We start from the raw sequence: 19,115 nt of genomic DNA on the forward strand, positions 1-19,115 counted from the left end.
TACTCCTCAATGGCATCATTCAACTCATGATACCTACCAACAGGTCTACAACAAAATGAGGAATTAACATCATCATCACAATGCAGCAGTAAATGATTAAAACAGTAAGCAGAATTCCTAAGTGGTTGTTGTAAACTGGACTTTAAAAAATGTGGAATCTTTTAATACATAAAACAAAGGAAGCTCTGTTGTTTTGTTTTATAACTTAGTTCTGTAAAAAATAATGCACTGCTATATAATATGTTCAACGCCATGCCAAGCAATCTTAACAATATATTGTGAAGAAACAATTGTAACTTTTAATGTTAACTGTTTGTTCTTTTCTGCTTGTAATCAGGTCAAAAAGATTAACTGTTTTTAAAAGTTTGCTTTCCTCAGATAAAAGAATAGGAATTTCACTTTGCTATATAATGCAAAATTTTAATGAAACAAATACCTTAACGAACGGGACAGTTTTCTTTCCTGTTGCCTGCCAGTAAGTTGTTTTAAAAAGTTTTGGAAAGTGAAAAGTGCTTTGCATTTAGAAGACATATTTGTGGGCTCACAGTATTGAGCTGTGCATGTTGAAGAACCAGAACCACAATATTTCAGCTCTATCTCTGGCCTGTTGCCACAGGAAGCTGAGGATCAGTTAACTTGCAAGACATTCTATTTTGTAGGAGCTATTTTAAAATACCGCTTAACTTACATCTAAGCAACTCTAGCAGTGAAGCTTTTTCAAAACCTTATTATCAAAGATATTTGTTCCTCTTTTACTATAGCAATGTACCCAAATGGGAGTTAAAAAAACTTGGATAACTTTTTTTTTTGCCTCTTTAATAATTTTTTTCAAAAAAGGAATTATTCATACAAAATTAGTAGGGTGCTTGTTCAAGTTAAATGCATAAATTTGGATTTAGGTAACATTGCTGAGAATAGTTATGAAGACTAAATTGATGCCTCAAAAAAAAATGGATCCGTTTCTCTGGAGCTGAATGAAACACAAATATCTATCAGTGAAATGGTTCGATATTCTAAGTCTGCCTCTTTCTAGGTAAAGAGAAAGTGGGCCAGGTTAGATGCTTTAACTTTGAGGTTCGTTAATGTTGCTGAAAATTGCTCCCAAGACTAATTTAAAGCTTTAAAAAAACTGATTGGCTACACCAGGATGTTTGGCTGAGCATGTGTGGAAATCTGAGATAAGCTGAGCTATGAATAGATGGCAGTTGGCAGTTCCCTTTGGAACCCTAGGCTGTCAATTTGGTCCAATAGTTCCATGCTCCAAGAGGCCTCTGACACAGTCCTGGGGCAAACATTATTTTGAACATGCTGAGGGTGTTTTACACAAGTGTGATGTATTTTCTAGGAAACCAACAAAGTATCATAAAAATAGAAATAAGATACAATTTATAATACAAGAGGATTCCATTCAGCCTGTCATATGTTGATGAAAAGCAGCTCTCCAGCCTGATCACACTGTCCAGGTCCAGTTTGTAACCCTGCAGTTATGACTCTAGAACTGCACAGTCAAGTATTATTTATATATGATAGAGGTTACTCACTCCTCCACCCTTTTAGACAATGAGTTCTAAAACCCTGTCATTTTCAGGATGAAAATATTTCTCCTCATCTCCCTCTAATCATTTTACCAATTATCTTAAATCTATGGCCTCTGGTTTTCAACTAGGTCCTTCCTATTTGTTCTACTAGGCTTTTCATAATTTTTTTCTACATTTCAATAAGGTTTCCCCTCAGCCTCCTCTGTGCCAAACAAAAACCCCTGCTTCATCAATCTTCCCTGGTAGTTAATTAATTTTGGTCCTGGCAATGTTGTTACAAATCTCCTGTGCATAGCTCCGGTATTTTACTACTCTCTTATCAGCTTCATGGTTTATTTTTCTCAATTTCACGATTACATCTGACAAGTTTGGGTGCAGGCACTGTATACTTGACGAACAGCCCTTGTTATAGGAGGTTCTGCAGCAAGCAACAGACCTATACAAATGCAACATTCTGCATTCAAGCTTTCTATCTAATAAACATCAACAGGAATGGGCATGATCTATGAGCAGCACTGCCAACTTTAATATTCCAATGTAGCATTCTTAACAGACAAGTTGAAAGAATGTGGATTTGTAGCAACATTCCCTCTAATTTTTTTTCACTCCTTCACAAACCAACCACTGCTCTGAGCAGGAAAATTTTACATGGCCTGAAAACTCCACAGCATTTTAGGTATTTTTTTTGTAATGTACACATCAAGCACAAACCACAATGCACAACACAAGCAAATGATGTTAAGCAGTCAAAACAACCAAAAGGCACATTGGAAAAGTAAAATGTTTTGATGGCATCGGCGCTCAGTGGGTTGTTAACAATGAGCAACTGACTTCCATTCTGTGTTTATTGTTGCAATTTGTAACAGTATTGTAACGTGAAACACTGACAATATAGTTAGTACATTGAAGCTCTAAAATGTTTCAAAGTAAAGGTTGTGTTACCTTTATTATTTAGAAAATTTATGGATTATATTCACTAACACATAATTAATTACAGGGTATTACACAAATATTAACTGATTTCAAAATTATATTAGCATAATTAAAAAATTATATTAATATTATATAAAAGAAAATTTTGGCTGTGCAGCAACATGTTATGTGTGTTGGAGCATTGCAGTTACTGTGTGGCCATGCACTTATGCAGCTTAGAGGAACAGTGATTGCTGGTGAAAATCAAACTGCAGGTGCTGGAAATTTTAAATAAAAACAGAAGGTAGTGGTAATACTTAGCAGATCAAGCCACGTCGATAGAAGAAGGAACAGAGCTAATGTTTCAGGTCAGAGCACTTCCTTAGAAGTGAGAAGGAGCCAGAAGCTTGTTCAGATGCATGTCAAAATGGGTGTATCCTTCACTCATGAAAGGAAAGGAAAGAAAAAAGGGGAAAATCACAGAGCAAGTTGAGCCAATATCACAAATAAAGTTCAAAGTAACATTTATTATCAGAGTACATAGGTGTCACCACATACAACCCTGTGTTTCTTTTTCCTGTGAGCATACTGCGAGCATGTATCAATAGAACAATTTCTGTTAGCAGGATCAATGGAAGATGGTTAGGAGGGTTTTACCCGTGATGTACTGGACTGAATAGATGACTAATACATACAGAAATCAAGTTGTCTTTAAGTTGTTGAGTTCAATATTGAGGCAAGAAGGCTGCAACATTGCTTAAGTGAAAGATAAGGTATTCTTCCTCAAGGTTGTTAGGTCTCAATATAAATGTACAGGAGGCTGCTGTCTGATGGGCCAGAATGGGAGAATCAAAGTGGCAGGCAACCAGAGGCAAGGGTCATCCTGCAAACTGAATGCAAGAGCTTTGCAAAGTGATCGCCCAGTCTGCATCTGATTTCTCCAGTGTAGAGGACAGAACATTATGAAGTAGATAACAGCAAGTTCCAGTGAACTGCTGCTTCACCTGGAAAGATTGCGAGGGTCACCAGATGGTTGGAAGGGAAGTTCAGTTACAAGAGAAAGTGATGTAAGTGGCTGGTGGGAACAGAAGAATGGACCGGGGAGTCAGGAAAGGAATGAAATGCAGAAAGGGGAAGAGGTAAGAAGACACAACTCGTGGTGGAATCTCTTTGAAGGTGGCAGAAACTGCAAAGCTGGTGGGGTGTAAAGTGAAAAGCAGGGGACCTTTGTCCTTGTTCTGCACAGGAGGAGATGGGGTGAGAACAGAGTGACAGAAATGGATGAGATGTAGTCAAGGGCTTTGTTAACAGTGGTAGAGCTGAAGCCATGATTCAGGAAGAGAGAATACCTGCAGGACTCACCCTCCAAGGAACTAGGAAATAGAGTCCTTGTAGGATGCAGGGTGAAAGAGATGGATGAGATAACAATAGGAGTTGATAGGCTGATAATTGATATTAGTAGCTATCTTACTTCCCAATATGAAGACTGAGAGATCCAGAAAAGGAAGGGAAGAAAGAGGGCAGGGTGGAATTTGGCAGGAAAAGTAATGAAATTTAGGAGGTCTGCGCAAATAAGCACGTGACGAAGCAACAAAAGAGTTGAGGGAGTGGACTTAGGGTGGAATGAAACAAGGACTGCTCCATATATCCCACAAAGACAGGCACACTTTGGGTATAGGTGAGTATCCAAAGCTACGTCTTTGATCTGCAGAAAGTGGGTGGAGTTCTATGTGAAGATGTTTAATATGAGAACATTTTTCAGCCAAGCAAATAAATATGTTGCTGGAGGGGAATTGTTCTCCAGGAAGAAGTGGAGGACCTTCAAACCATCCTGACATGGGGTGGAGGTGTAAGAGGATTGTATGACCTTGATACAACACAGAATTGTAAGTACAGTACTGCTAGAATAGATTTCAGGTGGGTTATTTTCAGGACAACCCCAAATAACCACAACATCAGGTGAACTCATGGAGACTGCATGGACAAGAGTCTTCACATAAAATCAATTCTGAGGCTAATTAAACTGGAAGCACAAAACATTGTAAAGGCAAACATTATTGTGAGGAGATTAATCCAGCTGCTGAATAAATTGGAATTTTAGCAGTGTAGAAGCCATGCATCTGCTCTCTATTTGCTTTGTATTCTGTGTTCTTGTTTATTATGGTAACTAGTCACATGAGTGGGAGCGTGGTGAAAGTGAAGGGAATAAGTCACATCTTCATGCTTTGTTCTCTGCAGTTTGTAGTTGGGACCAGCGGGTGTCAAATCTTTCGCTGATCACTCAATATCACTCAATTGCAGTTCACTTACATTTGGGCACGCTTAAGTTTCATCGCTTCAAGATTGCATGTTTGCTAATTTCTAATAAGGCATCGAATACATATCCTCAACTGTTTGAGCAAGCATTACAGGAGTGAGGGCCCGTTCATGCCAGTATAACAAATCCATCTGTTTACTGGCAGCGGCAATTGTTTTGGTTTGGTTTGGCTGCTACAAGTTTAATTGAGGTATGCTATATTTTTATAGGGCCAAATCTAGTATATGAAACTATTGTACGCTGTAGATTAATTAAGACTGTTCTGATTGTAAGGCTTAATCATAAGTAGTTTTGGAATGTTGCTGTCTGAGGTTTTGTTGGGCAATGGGCATTATAACAGAGCCACTCATTTTATGCTTTTTTAAATTTACTATCACCATTCTTTGGTCTGGGAAGTGGGGCCCTGCTTTTGAGATGAAAGAATACAAGGCTGTGGGGTCAGTGTTAGGAGGAAAATATTTGGGAACAGTTGATGCATATGTCTAAGAATACAGGACTATTGAAAGGGAAGGATTGGAAATAATTGGGGGTGCTTGTATTTGGCAGTACCAACGGCTCTCAATAAAGGTATTTTAGTATATACAGCATTAGTGTAAAATGATAATTGTCGTTTTAAGGCTGCTACCTTTAAAAACATTGTATTAAGTAGTTGACTGGTCTCTGAGAAGCTTCCTGAGACAAACTGAAGGAAATGTTTGTCTAAACAGTTCTGATTTGTTGGAGCTCCTCAGTTCACACAGATACAGGATTGCATGAGAAATGAAGGAAAAGTTACAAATCACATTTAGATGCTATTGAATAAGATTATTCCTAGTTCAGTGATCCATTACTGCCCGTGAAGTTTAGGTATCCATCTACCTTCAGGCTTCAGGCTAGGGATGGCTGCCGTACCCAGTTTCAATCCTGATCTCCAGAGCTCTCTGTGTGGAGTTTGCACGTTCTCTTCTGTATGTTCTGATATCCTTCCACAACCGAAAGACAACCTGGAGAATTAGTTGGTTAATGTACATTGTTCTTTGTGTTTCTTCAGGAAGTTCAAGACAAGGGAACACACACCAGTCCTCATAGAGGGAGCAGAAGTGGAGAGGGTGAGCAATTTCAAGTACCTGGGTGTCAATATCTCTGAGGACACAACCTGGTCCTTTCATATCGATGCAACTACGAAGAAGGCAAGACAGTGGCTATATTTCATTAGGAGATTGGGAGATTTGGTATGTCACCTATAAAACACTTGCAAATTTCTACAGCTATACTGGGGAGAACATTCTGACTGGCTGCATCACTATTTGGTAGGGAGGAGGGGCTACTGCACAGGATCAAAGTCAGTAAAATTAGTCAGCTTCATTATGACCACCATCCTCCATAGTATCCAGGACATCTTCAAGGAGCAATGCCTTAAAGAGGTGCCATCCATCATTAAGGAGCCCCACCACCCAGGGCATGCCCTTTTCTCATTGTTACCATCTGGAAGGAGGTACAGAAGGCTGAAGGCACACACTCAGAGATTCAGGAACAGCTTCTTCCCTTCTGTCATCCGAATTCTGAATGGACATTGAACCCATGAACACCACCTCACTAATAAATGTTTCTCAGGCTTCCAGCCAGGTACAGGTATTGATTACAACCAACATTCCAATGACAAACACTGCCATCTTCATCAGGGACGTCTAGTCCGCTGGTACTGGTATTGGGCAGACGGGATACATGGTGGAAACTCGCATCAAGCACAGAAGGTGTATCCATTTGGGTTACCTGGAGAAATCGGAGGTAGCAGAACACTGCATTCGCAATGGCCGTAGGGTTGACTTCGATGGCACAAAACTACCGTGCCGTGCCAATGGGTTTTGGGACTGCCTGATAAAAAATAAAACTAGAGGAAAATAATTTTAACAAAGACAAAGGTCTCACTCTAAGTAAGAACTGGAATTCAATTGTAGACAAGGTGATAGAACAGAAACCTGATAGGATGAGGACTAACCAATCAGGAGGGATGGACTATGGGGGTATAAATACCACCGGACTAGAGATGCGAAGGCATCATCCCTGATGAAAATGGCAGAGTTTGTCATTGAAATGTCAGGACACCTGTACCTGGCTGGAAACCAGAGTGTATTCATCATATATGCCGGGGAAAGAACTAGATCATTTTTCACTACTTGACTACTTTTTTTTTTGCACTACTTATTTAAGTATTTGATATATATATTTTTTTCCTCTATATTATCATGAATTGCATTGTACTGCTGCAGCAAAATTAACAAATTTCACAATATATGCCAGTGATATCTGCAATTGTGGATGGTAGGAGATTCAGGGGCACTACATAATTATATGAGAAAGTATGCATTACTGGTAAATAAATTGGAGAAGGGACTAGCAGGAACCAGAAAGAACTCGACGGGCCAAATGGCCTCCTACGTCATAAGGGAAAATGAATTTTACATCAGCATTGATATGATGGATTTGCAATAATGGAGATAACCTTTTAGTCACAAAAATCTAACCCTGTCGAAGGCTTTTAAGGTGATTGCTTCTTGGTAGGTTCGAGGATGAGAGCCTTCCAATTCAGTTGTGAGATTTCGGAGGTGGCCGGTAAGAATGGAAGGCTTGAAGTGACTGAGCAGGAGCACCTTGAAGATCGACTACAGTTCTCAACAAATCAAATTGCAAATAATTCTATTATAGGAAATAAAAATTTAAATTTTCCTGCATTAATTATCAAAGGCAAGCAACAATCCAGCAATGACGCCACATATTCGCCCCCTCGCACAGGTCGATTTCGGAGCGGGTTGTCTTTGGAGTGGGAAGTGTTTGCTGGTTGCACAAGAGGGTCGGGGCAGCTGTGAGGCGGCCGGACGCCTTTGGCGGGCGCACCTTGGCTTCCCCGGGCTGGCAATGGCGAGAGCCGTGCTGCTGGCTGCGCTGCTTCTGGCAGCCCTCGTGTCCGTGGACTCGGCCAAGGTACGTCGGGCCACCGCACACGAGAAGTCAAACAACTTTTTCAGACAGGTCGCAAATGGCATCTACCGGAATCTGGTGGCCGTTTTCGGGGAACAGATGGTGGAGGCGGTGTACAAGGTAAGGTTGCGCAGGAGGTGGGGCGGGAAAGGAGAGGCGAGGGATCGAAGAGGCGGAGGAGGAGATGGAGTGGGGAAGAGGGAGTATGAATGGGGCTAGCAGGGTATGTAGGGGTAGGTTGCGTCAAGAGAGCATGGAGGAGGTTGGAATGGGGTAAGGGGGGAGGAAGGGGTTGGAGTGGGCAAGAGGGGAGAAGGGGGTTGGAGTAGGGCAAGAAAGGGAGGAGGGGTTGGAGTGGGGCGAGAGTGGGAGGAGGGGTTTGGAGTGGGACAAGAAAGGGAGGAGGGGTTGGAGTGGGGCGAGAGTGGGAGGAGGGGTTTGGAGTGGGACAAGAAAGGGAGGAGGGGTTGGAGTGGGGCGAGAGTGGGAGGAGGGGTTGGAGTGGGGCGAGAGTGGGAGGAGGGGTTGGAGTGGGGCGAGAGTGGGAGGAGGGGTTTGGAGTGGGACAAGAAAGGGAGGAGGGGTTGGAGTGGGGCGAGAGTGGGAGGAGGGGTTTGGAGTGGGGCGAGAGTGGGAGGGAGGGTGTTGGATTGGGGCGAGAGTGGGAGGGAGGGTGTTGGATTGGGGCGAGAGTGGGAGGGAGGGTGTTGGATTGGGGCAAGAGTGGGAGGGAGGGGGTTGGAGTGGGGCAAGAGTGGAATGGGTTGAGTAGGACAGGTTGGATGAGGCAAGAAGAAAAGGGGTAGGAATGGGATAAAAGGGGTAATGGGGTGTAGGAATGGGGCAAAAAGGGAAAGGTGAGGATAGGAATGGGACAAGCGGGGTAAAAAGGGTATGGTCAGAGGAGTGGGGGAATGGGAAGAATGAGTAGGATGAGGGGAAGAAGAAGGAGGGGATGCAAGCGAAGGTATGGAAGAGCAGAAATGGGATGAGGGGGCAGGAGGGGATGTAGCAAGAGATGAGGAGGAGGGGATGTGAGGGCAGGGGAAGGGGATGGCAGCAGAGATTGAGACTGGGGAAGAAGTTGAGGTAGGGGGCAGGGGATGAGGGAGGGTTTTGACGAAGGGGGGAAGGCAAGGGATGAGGTAAGTAAAGGGGCGGTGGGGACGAGGAAGGGTGGGGAAGGGGACAGAGGACGTGACCACGAGGGGAGGAAGCGTGAGGGTGGGAGAAGGGAATGAGATTGAGAAAGTAGGCAGAGAAGGGCTGTGAGTAAATCAGGAGAACGGGAAATGGGAGGTGGAACTGTTGGCCATGAGAGTGGGAGGTGAGAGAGAAGGGCGAGTGTGATGCTGGTGAGCGAGAGAGGAGGTGTGGAAGTGCAGATGAGGGTGGGAAAGGGAAATGAGGATCCAGCAGCACTGTTTCCTCTAAGCTGCATGGGTGCACAGCAACACAGTAACTGAAATGTTCCCGCACACATAGCTGTTGTTGCTGTGCAGCTGGAGTTTTCTTTCACATTATGTAAATATAATATTGAAATTATGCTAATATAATTGTGAAAATATCTTGTAATTCTGTTAATAAACGTAAACCATAAATTTTCTAAATAACAAATGTACCACAGCCTTTGAAAGATTTTAGAGCTTCAACGTATTTACATTATCAGTGTTTCAAGTTACAACACTGTTCCAAATTGTAACAATAAACACAGAATGGAAGTAAGTAACTTATTATTAATAAACCACTGGCCTGCTGATTGCCAACGCCATTTAGTCAAAACGTTTTACTTTTGCCGTTTTGCCTGCCGGCTGTTTTGACTACCTGACATTGTTTACTTGTGTTGTGAGTTGTGGTTTGTGTTTGTTTGATGTGCATATTACCAAAAAAACATTTGAAGTGCTGCACGGTTTCCAGGCCGTGTAAAAATTTCCTGCTCAGTGCAATGGTTGGTTCGCACAGCTGTAAATATAAAGTTGCCTGGCAGAATAGAGGAAGGAGAGTTGGGCATGAAAGGGTTAATGTATGAGGAGTGTTTGAGGGCTTTGGGCCTGCACTCGCTAGCGTATTAAAGAATCGGCGGGAGATCTCATTGAAACCCATCGAATATTGAGAAGCCGTGATTGAGTGGACGTGGAGAGGATGTTTCCAGTAGTGAGAGAGTCTAGGTCCAGAGGGCACAGCCTCAGAATAGAAGGACATCCCTTTAGAACGGAGATGAGGATGAATGTATTTTGCCAGAGACCGGTGAATTAGTGGAGGCCAAGACATTGGGTATATTTAATGCTGGGGTTGATAGGATTCTTGATTTGTCAAGGTGTCAAAGGTTATGGTGAGAATGGGGCTGAGAGGGTTAAATCAGCCATGATGGAATGGCAGAGTAGACTCGATGGATTGAATGGCCTTATTCGGCTCCTATGTATTTTGGTCTTGTGGTCTAATGGAGAGGGAAGGAGGAAAGGATGAGGAGGGAACAATGCATGGTTGTGTGAAGAAGCGAGGTGTTGGAGCCATACATCTGTTCCCTATCCATGTTGAGAGTAATTATGTTTATTCTGGTAATTAGTCCCATGAGTGGGGGGGGGCGTGGTAAAAGTGAAGGGAATAAGTTATGTATTCGGGCTTTGTTGGTCACAGTTTGTAGTATCTGGGGGCCGGCAGATGTCGTAGCTTTTGGTGACCGCTCAATAACGCTTAGTTATGCTTGGCTACGTTTAGGTTTCATTGCTTCAAGATTGTATGTTTGCTAATTGCTAATAATCGTTGACTTTTGGAGCAATCATTATTGGAGTGAAGGCGCATCTTGCAAGTATAACATCTGTGGGGGTTGCTGGCGGCAGCAATTGTTTTGATTTGGCCGCTACAGGGAGGTAGAATCGGAAGGAAGATTGAGGAGGAGGGAGGGAGGACAGAGAGTGGCGAGATGGGGGGAATGGGGAGTGGGTGGAGGGGAAGAATAGAGGGAGGTGGTTGTTTGGGGGAGCTGGATGGGTGGGGCAGTTTAGATTGGGGAGTGTTTGGGAAGGAAAGGAGGATAGAGTGAGTGGAGGGGGGAGAGTCATTGTAGAGGGCTTGGAGAGGGGATGCCGAAGGAGGTGGTGGGTTTGAGGATGAGGGTTAGGCTTGGAGGGTGGAAGTGATGATCACGGGGGGGGGGGCGGGCAGAGTGGTTTGAGGAGGAAGAACAAATGAAATGGTGACATTTATACAAAGAGATACTACTCAGGTTTGTATTGCAGCTTTGAGTCGCTGAGATGAAAGTTTAATGTTATTTTTGGGAAACAAATGAAGTTCAGTGTCATCTGTATTCTGATCATAATTTGTACCAAATAATTTGCAGTCATGACTTGCCATATCCCCACAAAGGCAGCACGCTTGTTTTGCCATTGGTAAATAGCAGCACCCAGTGGTCATTGTGTGTATTGCTGTAGTACGGGATCTTTTTTAATCTAATTGTAGCTTTCATTTACAAAGTTCATGTAACCTTTAATTGTAATTACTTTGTTTCAGATAAATATTGAGCTGCTCTTAGTGTAATGTTAAAATGGAATGATTTTTGCATTGATATTTGATTTTTAAGAAACACATCTTTGGTATTGCCTGAAGTGTTCTTGTCCGGCCACCCTGGGCTTTGGGATGGAGGGGTAAAGAGAAGCACATTATGGGCTTCATACTATATGTCAACTGTGCTGCAATTTATTGGACCAGATTGAGTTAGAATTCATGGTCTAATGAAGAAAATGTTCTTCCAGTTTTTCTCCAGAGCAACTGAACAGTTTGTCTTTGGTATGGATATGTTAGTGGAAACCGTGTGGAAAATATGGTCGGACCTCCTGGAAATTCTTGGAATTGATGGTAAAAAGTTGCTTGTTCACGTTGGGATGCAAGAGACATTGAAGTGAAAGAACTTGAGTCTTTATGCCTGCTTTGTTATCAAATTACTGCTTGATAGAATTTTGCATGCAAAATTATTTTGCAGCCACAAAAGGCTGTGAACTTCCATTGCATAAGAAGACAAAGGCAAATATCTGCCTTGTATCTAACGCAGGATAATTTCCACTTTGATGTTGCATTTGATACAGAATACATACCGGTCGTTGACCTAGAGTTTGACATTAGAGTAAAACTCCAATGTCGATCTCTTTGGAAATCATAGTTCCACATGTCACTCGTTCATAGTCTGTAGCACAGGTGAGAATTTTTGCCAGAGTCCGGGTCTGGACCGCAGGCAAGGTGTGCAGTCAGAGTGAGGAACGTAAGCAGACATATTTCCCCAAATCATTTCAGAGTTCAAAATAAGTTTATTATGAAAGTACGTATATGTCACAAACAGGAGAAGATCTGCAGATGCTGGAAATCCAAATCAGTGTACACAAAATGGGGAGGAGGAGGGGGAGCAATTACCAGATGTTCGAGAAATCAATGTTCATGCCATCAGGTTGGAGGCTACCCAGATGGAATATCAGATATTGCTCCTCCGACCTGAGTGTGGCCTCATAGTGGCAGTGGAGGAGGCCTTAGACTGGCATGTCAGAATGGGATTGGGAAGTAGAATTAAGATGGGTGGCTACAGGAAGATCCCGCTTTTCTTCTGGCAGATGTTACGTAGGTGTTCTGCGAAGCGGTCCTCCAATCTATGTCAGGTCTTACCAATATACAGGAGGCCACACCGGTAGCATTGGATACGGCAGATGACCCCAACAGGCTCAAAGGTGAAGTGTCGCTTCACCTGGAAGGACTGTTTGGGGCCCTGAATGGTAATGAAGGGGCAGGTGTAGCACTTGTTCTGCTTGCAAGGGTAAGCACCAGGAGAGAGGTCACTGGGGAAGGATGAATGGACGAGATCCCTGCAGAAAGTTGGGGTCGGGGGCTGGGAGGGAATGATGTGTTTGGTGGTGGGATCCGAAGTGGGAGGTCATCTCATTAGTTCTAGAATGAAAAGCCTTATCCTGAGAGCAGATGCAGTGGAGGAACTAAGAGAGTGGATCACATTTTTGCAAGTGACCGGTTGGAAAGAGATATAGTCCAGGTAGCTGTGAGAATCAGTGGGTTCATAAACGTTAACATTCGATAGACTGTCTGCAGAGATGGAGTCGGAGAGATTGAGAAAGGGGAGAGAGGAGGTGTTGGAAATGGACCAAGTAAATTTGAGGGCAGGTTGGAAGTTGGAGGTAAAGTTGAAGTCGATGAATTCAGCATGGGTGCAGGAAGCAGCACCAACGCAGGTCGTTGATGTAGCATTGGAAGAGTTGGGGAGTGATACTGGTGTAGGTTTGGAACATGGACTGTCCCACGTAGCCGACAAAAAGGCAGGGATGGCTGGGACCCACGCAAATGCCCATGGCTACACCGTTGGTCTTGAAGTGGGAGAAGCTGAAGGAGAAATTGTTGAGAGTGAGGACCAGTTCTGTCGGATGGAGGAGAGTGGTGGCAGAGGGGAATTGGGATTGGTTGGGTCTGTTGTCCAGAAAGAAGCAGACAGCTTTAAGGCCCTCTGAAGGGGAGGGGATAGAGGTTATGGGGACTAGGCATCCATAGTGAAAATGAGATGACTGGGGCCAGGGAACTTGAAGTCATTGAAAAGATTGAGAGCATGTGAAGTGTCATGGATGCTTGTAGGAAGGGACTGAATCGGGGGGAATGTAACAGTGTCGAGGTATACGGATTAAGTTCGGTGGGGCAGGAACAAACAAACAATGGGTCTACCTAGACAGGCAGGTTTATGGATCTTGGGTAGGAGGTAGAAAGGGGAGCTGCAGGGTAAGGGAACTATGAGGTTAGTGGCAGTGGGCAGGAGATCCCCAGAGTTGATAAGGTCGGTGATGGTGTGGGAGACAACGTGCTCCTTAGTAGGGTCCTGTTTGAGGGTTAATTACGTGGAGGTGTTTTGAGTGTTGTTTCCTGGCCTCAGCTGGGCAGAGACTAGTCACTAGACTACTGCAACACCCCCATTATCTGCGGGTTTGATGGCGAGGATGGGCATTCTCAGTAAATCCAAGAACCATAATAGGATCACTGAAAGACCGCACCCAACAGGAAAAGACAACTAACTGTGTAAATACTAAAGAAATAATGATAATAGATAAATAAGCAATAGCGATCGAGTTCGAGATGAAAAGCCCTTGAAAGTGTGTGCATAGGTTGTGGGAACGGTTCAGTGACTGGGTGAGTGAAGTTATCTCCTCTGGTTCAAGAGTCTGATAGTTGAGGGTAATAACTGTTACTGAACCTGGTGGTGTGAATCCTGAGGCTCCTGTATTTTCAACTCATTATAGGTCAATTTCCTGCTTTCTTTAATCTTAGCTTGTTCACTTAAAAATTAATTAGACCTCTGTCGTAAAATGTAGGAAAAAAGTGACTTAAGAGTGTACTATCTGGTAGTCTGCGATATCTGCTCACCTAGCTTCACTAAAGTTCTAAGATTATTTTACTGTACAATCATAAGTACACTAGTGTGTCACAAGTTTACTTTGGTTTAAGGTAGAACACCGGCTTTAAAGATCAAGTAAGTGCACTGACTGAATAAAGTTAAATATTTTAGTCAAAGCCCATTATTCTATTTGTTCCCATTTTGATCCGCACCAAATAGTTCATGTACAGCTTGAATCGGCTGTGTAACTTACAACAAAAACTGAGAACGCTGGGGGGAAAACTCAGCAGATTAGTGAAAAGCAAAGCTGTAAACTTTTCAGCTCTGCTATCCTCTCCCATAACCTGGTGCAGTTTAGTTTTGCATTCTCACAAAAGGAAAGGTTGCATGATTCTCGTAGAGTGGATAGCTACTTGAATTGCTTTGTTTATTATAGTAAGTAAAATTATGTTTGTTTTTATTCTTGCAGCATCCAACCTGCACCAGTATCTGAATCCAGCGACTGCAGTTCACCACCCATCTCAAGTCCTCCTGATATCTGTCGCTGTGCTTTTAGCTTACTGGTTTATATCAATGTGTCTGGGACTTCTGTTTTATATGTTACGCACAGTATTTGGCTATTTTTTCTGGATTGCCCGAATCATCTTTTTTGCCCTTGCTTGTTTGTATATTCTGCAGAAGAACGAAGGTGACCCTGAAGGTGCAGTGCTCCCCCTTTGCATTCTAGTTTTGACATATGTTATAACTGGTCCAGTTGGCTTTTATTGGAGGAGAAGTGGTAATCATGTAGAAGATAAACTTGAACATCTTGATGGTCAAATCAGGCTCATGAACATTCGTCTTAATAGAGTCTTGGAAAAACTCGACCAAAATGCTGCTTAGTGCTGGGAAAATACCATTGCTTATCACCAGCACTGTTTAATATATAATGAATCATTGTTAACAGGTGTGATTTGTTCAACCCATGTTCGTAACAATCAGGATTAGTTGTGAAGTGTCAGTGAATTAGTGACCAGTAGTTATGTCCTTAAACTTTCCTTCTTTATCATTCAACCTTTTTTTAAAAATTTTTATACTCATTGAGTATATTATTATTGCTAATAACAAATGGTAAATTGTATCTTAATATTTTCTTTAAATGTCTTAAGTACACATGGTTTGTTATTCATTGGTATAAAAGTAGAGGCAATGGTGAAATATGCTGGACCAGTTTGTTTGGAATCGCTGTCCATGGTCCCTGCATTCCCTTGTTTACTGGGCCAAATGCAGAGGGCTTATCTTCCAGTTTGCACCAGTGACTGATCACCAGATTTTCAGAGACCCCTTGATATGGAAGTATTTTTTTTAAGTTTCAATGGCCAGCATAATTTGGTGTAATATTCTTTTCAACTTATTCAACTTTTGTGGGGGAAGGGAGGAATGAATAGTATGTGTGCTCATTAATTGCGCACACCATCATTTCTGTGCTCTTTGTGCATTCATAGATAAACTGGATGATTTTTAGCACTTGCACAGTTTGCAATTAAAACCAAGGGCAAACTCAAAGACATTTTGTACAATTTTTCCTTCTAGTTTCCCCTTCCTGTCCATTTCAGTGTAACTATGTGGTTAGATCCTTAATTATGTAAGAGAACTTGAGTTGGTGTTCTATATGCAATGTGCTGTGGTGAAAAGAAAAGGTCCAGATTTCTTACTACTGTGCATTTGAATTTTTTCCTTTGGTTTTGTGGGTACATTGCATGTGAATAGAAGTATGGTATAGAAATGTGTATATTTGCAATCATTTATTGCCAATTATTCAAAGATCATGAATCTATTAATATGGCATGTTTATAATGTGATGAGTAATTCATTGCCAGATTATTTATATATAGCCTAATTATGATATATTAAAAAAGGTGTAAAGTTTACTGTTTACTGTCCCACTTCCAGTCTTCAATAGAAATTTATTTAAAATGGATAGCCTCATATTTAGGGCTGACCACACAAATTTGTATGATTCCTCTTAGAGATCATCAGTTCCACAGGATAGACGAGTAGAATTGTAAATGGTTGCAGTCAAATGTGACTATCTGAGGAAATGAATCAGAGTTTGTGCTGGAGTCTCCCCGTTCTTTGTTGTAACTGATCAGGTAAGAAAAACATGAGGAGGATGGGATTTTAAGTTATGAAGATCGATGAAATTTATACTAAGTGGAGTTAATTCCACCAACAAATAGTAATTTATATTGGTTGTAGAGCAGTGATTCCCAACCTGGGATGCATGGCCCCCTTGCTTAATGGTATTGGACCATGTCATAATGAAGATTGGGAACCCCTGTTCTGGAGGATGTTCTCAAATGCTGTATGCTCTGGAGTTTAGAACCAAGCACTTGAAGGGCAACAAAAGCTGCCTGGTAAAATACATTCACACTAGATAAATGCTTATTTTTTTGTGTGTAGCCATTGAACATTAATTGAAGTTATTGTGGATTCTGACATGTAGGAAAATCATCAATATTTTAAAACATAATTAAAGTGATCGACTAAATCATGATAATCTTATTTGAGCTAACATTGTTTTGTAGCCAGATTTAAAACTCGGTGTATTGTAATAATTTCAAAACCTAACTTTAATATTATACAAAATGGACTGTTAATTTTTGGTGATTTTCACGTGAGAATTTCATTGCTAATACATTATTTGACCGTACTAATTTTTTATTGGGCCACGTGAGTCAAATAATGTGTTTTATGCCTTTTTACAAAAATCATAGCAATGTACTTGGTTTTTTTTCAGTCAAAGCCTTTTTAATTGTCCGGATTCAAACAAGTGTCATGCATTTGGTGAATTGCACTGTATAACTATATGTTACAGTTAAGTATTTGGATTCTTGTCAGTGTCGTTTTTACCTATATATGGAATCTGTTAAGCAATGCTACTGTACGTTAATAAAAGCAAAACAATCCAGTACATTTTGAATTACAGTTCTTTAAAATTGCAAGTATTGTCAAGCTATTGGATCAGAAGATTCTGGGAATAGCAATGATCTTATTGAATGGCTTTCAGAGATCCAAGCAAATGTTTTAATATCCAAACAATGCAGCATTGTTATTGGTTGGACATTTCTGCGGATGGATGTAAAATTCTGCCTGTTAGAACAATTTTTGGGTTTAGCTGATTTACATTTAGCAATGGACTTTTGCTACCAGTCTTCAGATCTGAATATGTATTGTGGATTTAATTTGCAGTGCAGCTCTGAACAATGGGTTCCTAAAAGCCGTGAATCTCAGACCAGACGATGCTGATTAAAATTCATTTGTATGTCTGTGGTGCGCTTTGGAACTGGGATGTGTGAAGTTTGTGTGTAGTTTCCAAGAAAACATTGTGGATACATTGTAAATATGGAATTATTTTGATGTTTAGCACATAAAATATCGAGCCCCACGTTGGGCCAGCAGACCTCTCAACTGAAAGTGTCTCCGTATGATGCCTGCTATACCTTGTTTTGTCGAATAAAGAAGCTGCTTTGTTTCTACCAGTACTTTTTTGCGGTGACTTCATTCACGTGACATTTGGTGTCAGAAGTGGGATACCTTTGTGTGACCCATCATGTGGCCAGCAATCTCAGCAGTCTAAGTGGGTGAATTTTTTTTAAATTAGCCCTGGCATTTGGATCTGTTCACATTGGTGGTACAGGGGAACGTGGAGGGCTGAACTGGTAGATACAAAAGTAGTGTGTGCGTGTACATGTGTGTTTGTGTAAGAGGTGAAACTTTGTGTGTTAATTTAGTGAGACGGAGCCACCAGTTGAGGAGGGTGGCTGCCAAGGTTTGGGACACCAGAGTGGGGTGCGTGTATGCTCGTTTGGGGAGCTTGATGCAGAGGAATGCAGCAGGCATCGTGAGTTCAGATGCTCAAAAGTGGTAGATTGCAGAGAACATATTCTGCAGTTTTAGGTATGTGTTGTTTAACTGGTACCTACCATTTTTATTTTGCACAGTGTGGGAATTAGTGTGGAGATATTTTCGGGAGAGATTTTACCCAGATATATCTGTCAGGATGGCATTTACAGGCAATGTTAGGTCGAGAACCCTGATGATCTGAGCCAGCCCTTGACCCTGATTACGAACATTCATAAGCCCTTCACCCCCTGGGAGAAAGAGTGCCTTTTGTCCGAGTTGTCCTCACTTAAAGTTGCATGTGGGAATTTGGAAGTCTGGTGCAAGCTCAAGGAAATGGTTGAAGTTCAAAGGTATACATGTGTTGGTAAAAGCACACCAGGGGGTGCAGGATATTACATGGGCAACTACTGGGAATGCCAGCAATGAAGAAGGATATTGCTCTTTTAAAGGGTCAGTGAGACAGCGACGGGGGTGGGGGTGGTTAGAGTAACTGGAGAGTGATAACGGCACTGATTCAAAGAGCTGAGGAGACAGCCATGGATTATGCAGAATGTAAATATCAAGTGTATGAGGAGCATTCAGGGTTGGATCTAGGGAGGGATGACCCAGTTTTCCTGAAAATGCTGGAGCTCAGCCCACCAAGAAGTTCAAGATTTAGGAATAGAGGTGGGGTCGACCTTCTCTGATGAGCCAGTGAGATAGGCCAAAGAAAATGAAAGGGAAATTGTAAAGTGGCAATAGTGGGTGCAGCTGTTGTGACATCACAGGGTTTGCTTTGTGTGCCGGCATTCGGGGCACGTAGCAAGGAACTGCTGGAATAGGCATGGGGGGGGGGGTAAAGGAATCGACATGATACGGCTGTGGCCTACCGGGACATGGTTGGAGGCAGTGTCCTAAAAGGAGGCAAAAGTCACGGCAGACACGCAGTCGCTCATCCCACCAGCGCCCAGTCTGTCCAATCTCTCGGCTGATGAGATTTTAGTGTTGGTGAAGATGGCTTCTAGGTCAGAAAAGTAGCTGACGGCAGCCCCCACAACCAGCGCTGGTAACCCGCGAATGGAAACAGCGTTGTTAGGGGGCTGGCAATGCAATATATCGGGGCATTTGATAACCGACCTACCCTTGCCAACAACCA

The 19,115-nt window shown here is 42.4% G+C and overlaps 1 protein-coding gene across 1 annotated transcript; it reads left to right on the forward strand.

Annotated features, from left to right (window-relative positions):
* The first annotated feature begins 7,606 nt into the window (after nucleotides 1-7,606).
* On the forward strand, nucleotides 7,607-17,619 carry bri3bp (bri3 binding protein). The gene is made up of 3 exons (XM_072247742.1): nucleotides 7,607-7,845; nucleotides 11,478-11,580; nucleotides 14,565-17,619. The coding sequence occupies exons 1-3, from the start codon at nucleotides 7,663-7,665 to the stop codon at nucleotides 14,975-14,977; spliced, it is 699 nt and encodes a 232-aa protein (XP_072103843.1). The 5' UTR covers nucleotides 7,607-7,662; the 3' UTR covers nucleotides 14,978-17,619.
* The last annotated feature ends 1,496 nt before the right edge of the window (nucleotides 17,620-19,115 follow it).

This window comes from Mobula birostris, chromosome 31 (genome assembly GCF_030028105.1).
Source record: "Mobula birostris isolate sMobBir1 chromosome 31, sMobBir1.hap1, whole genome shotgun sequence".
Classification (NCBI taxonomy): domain Eukaryota; kingdom Metazoa; phylum Chordata; class Chondrichthyes; order Myliobatiformes; family Myliobatidae; genus Mobula; species Mobula birostris.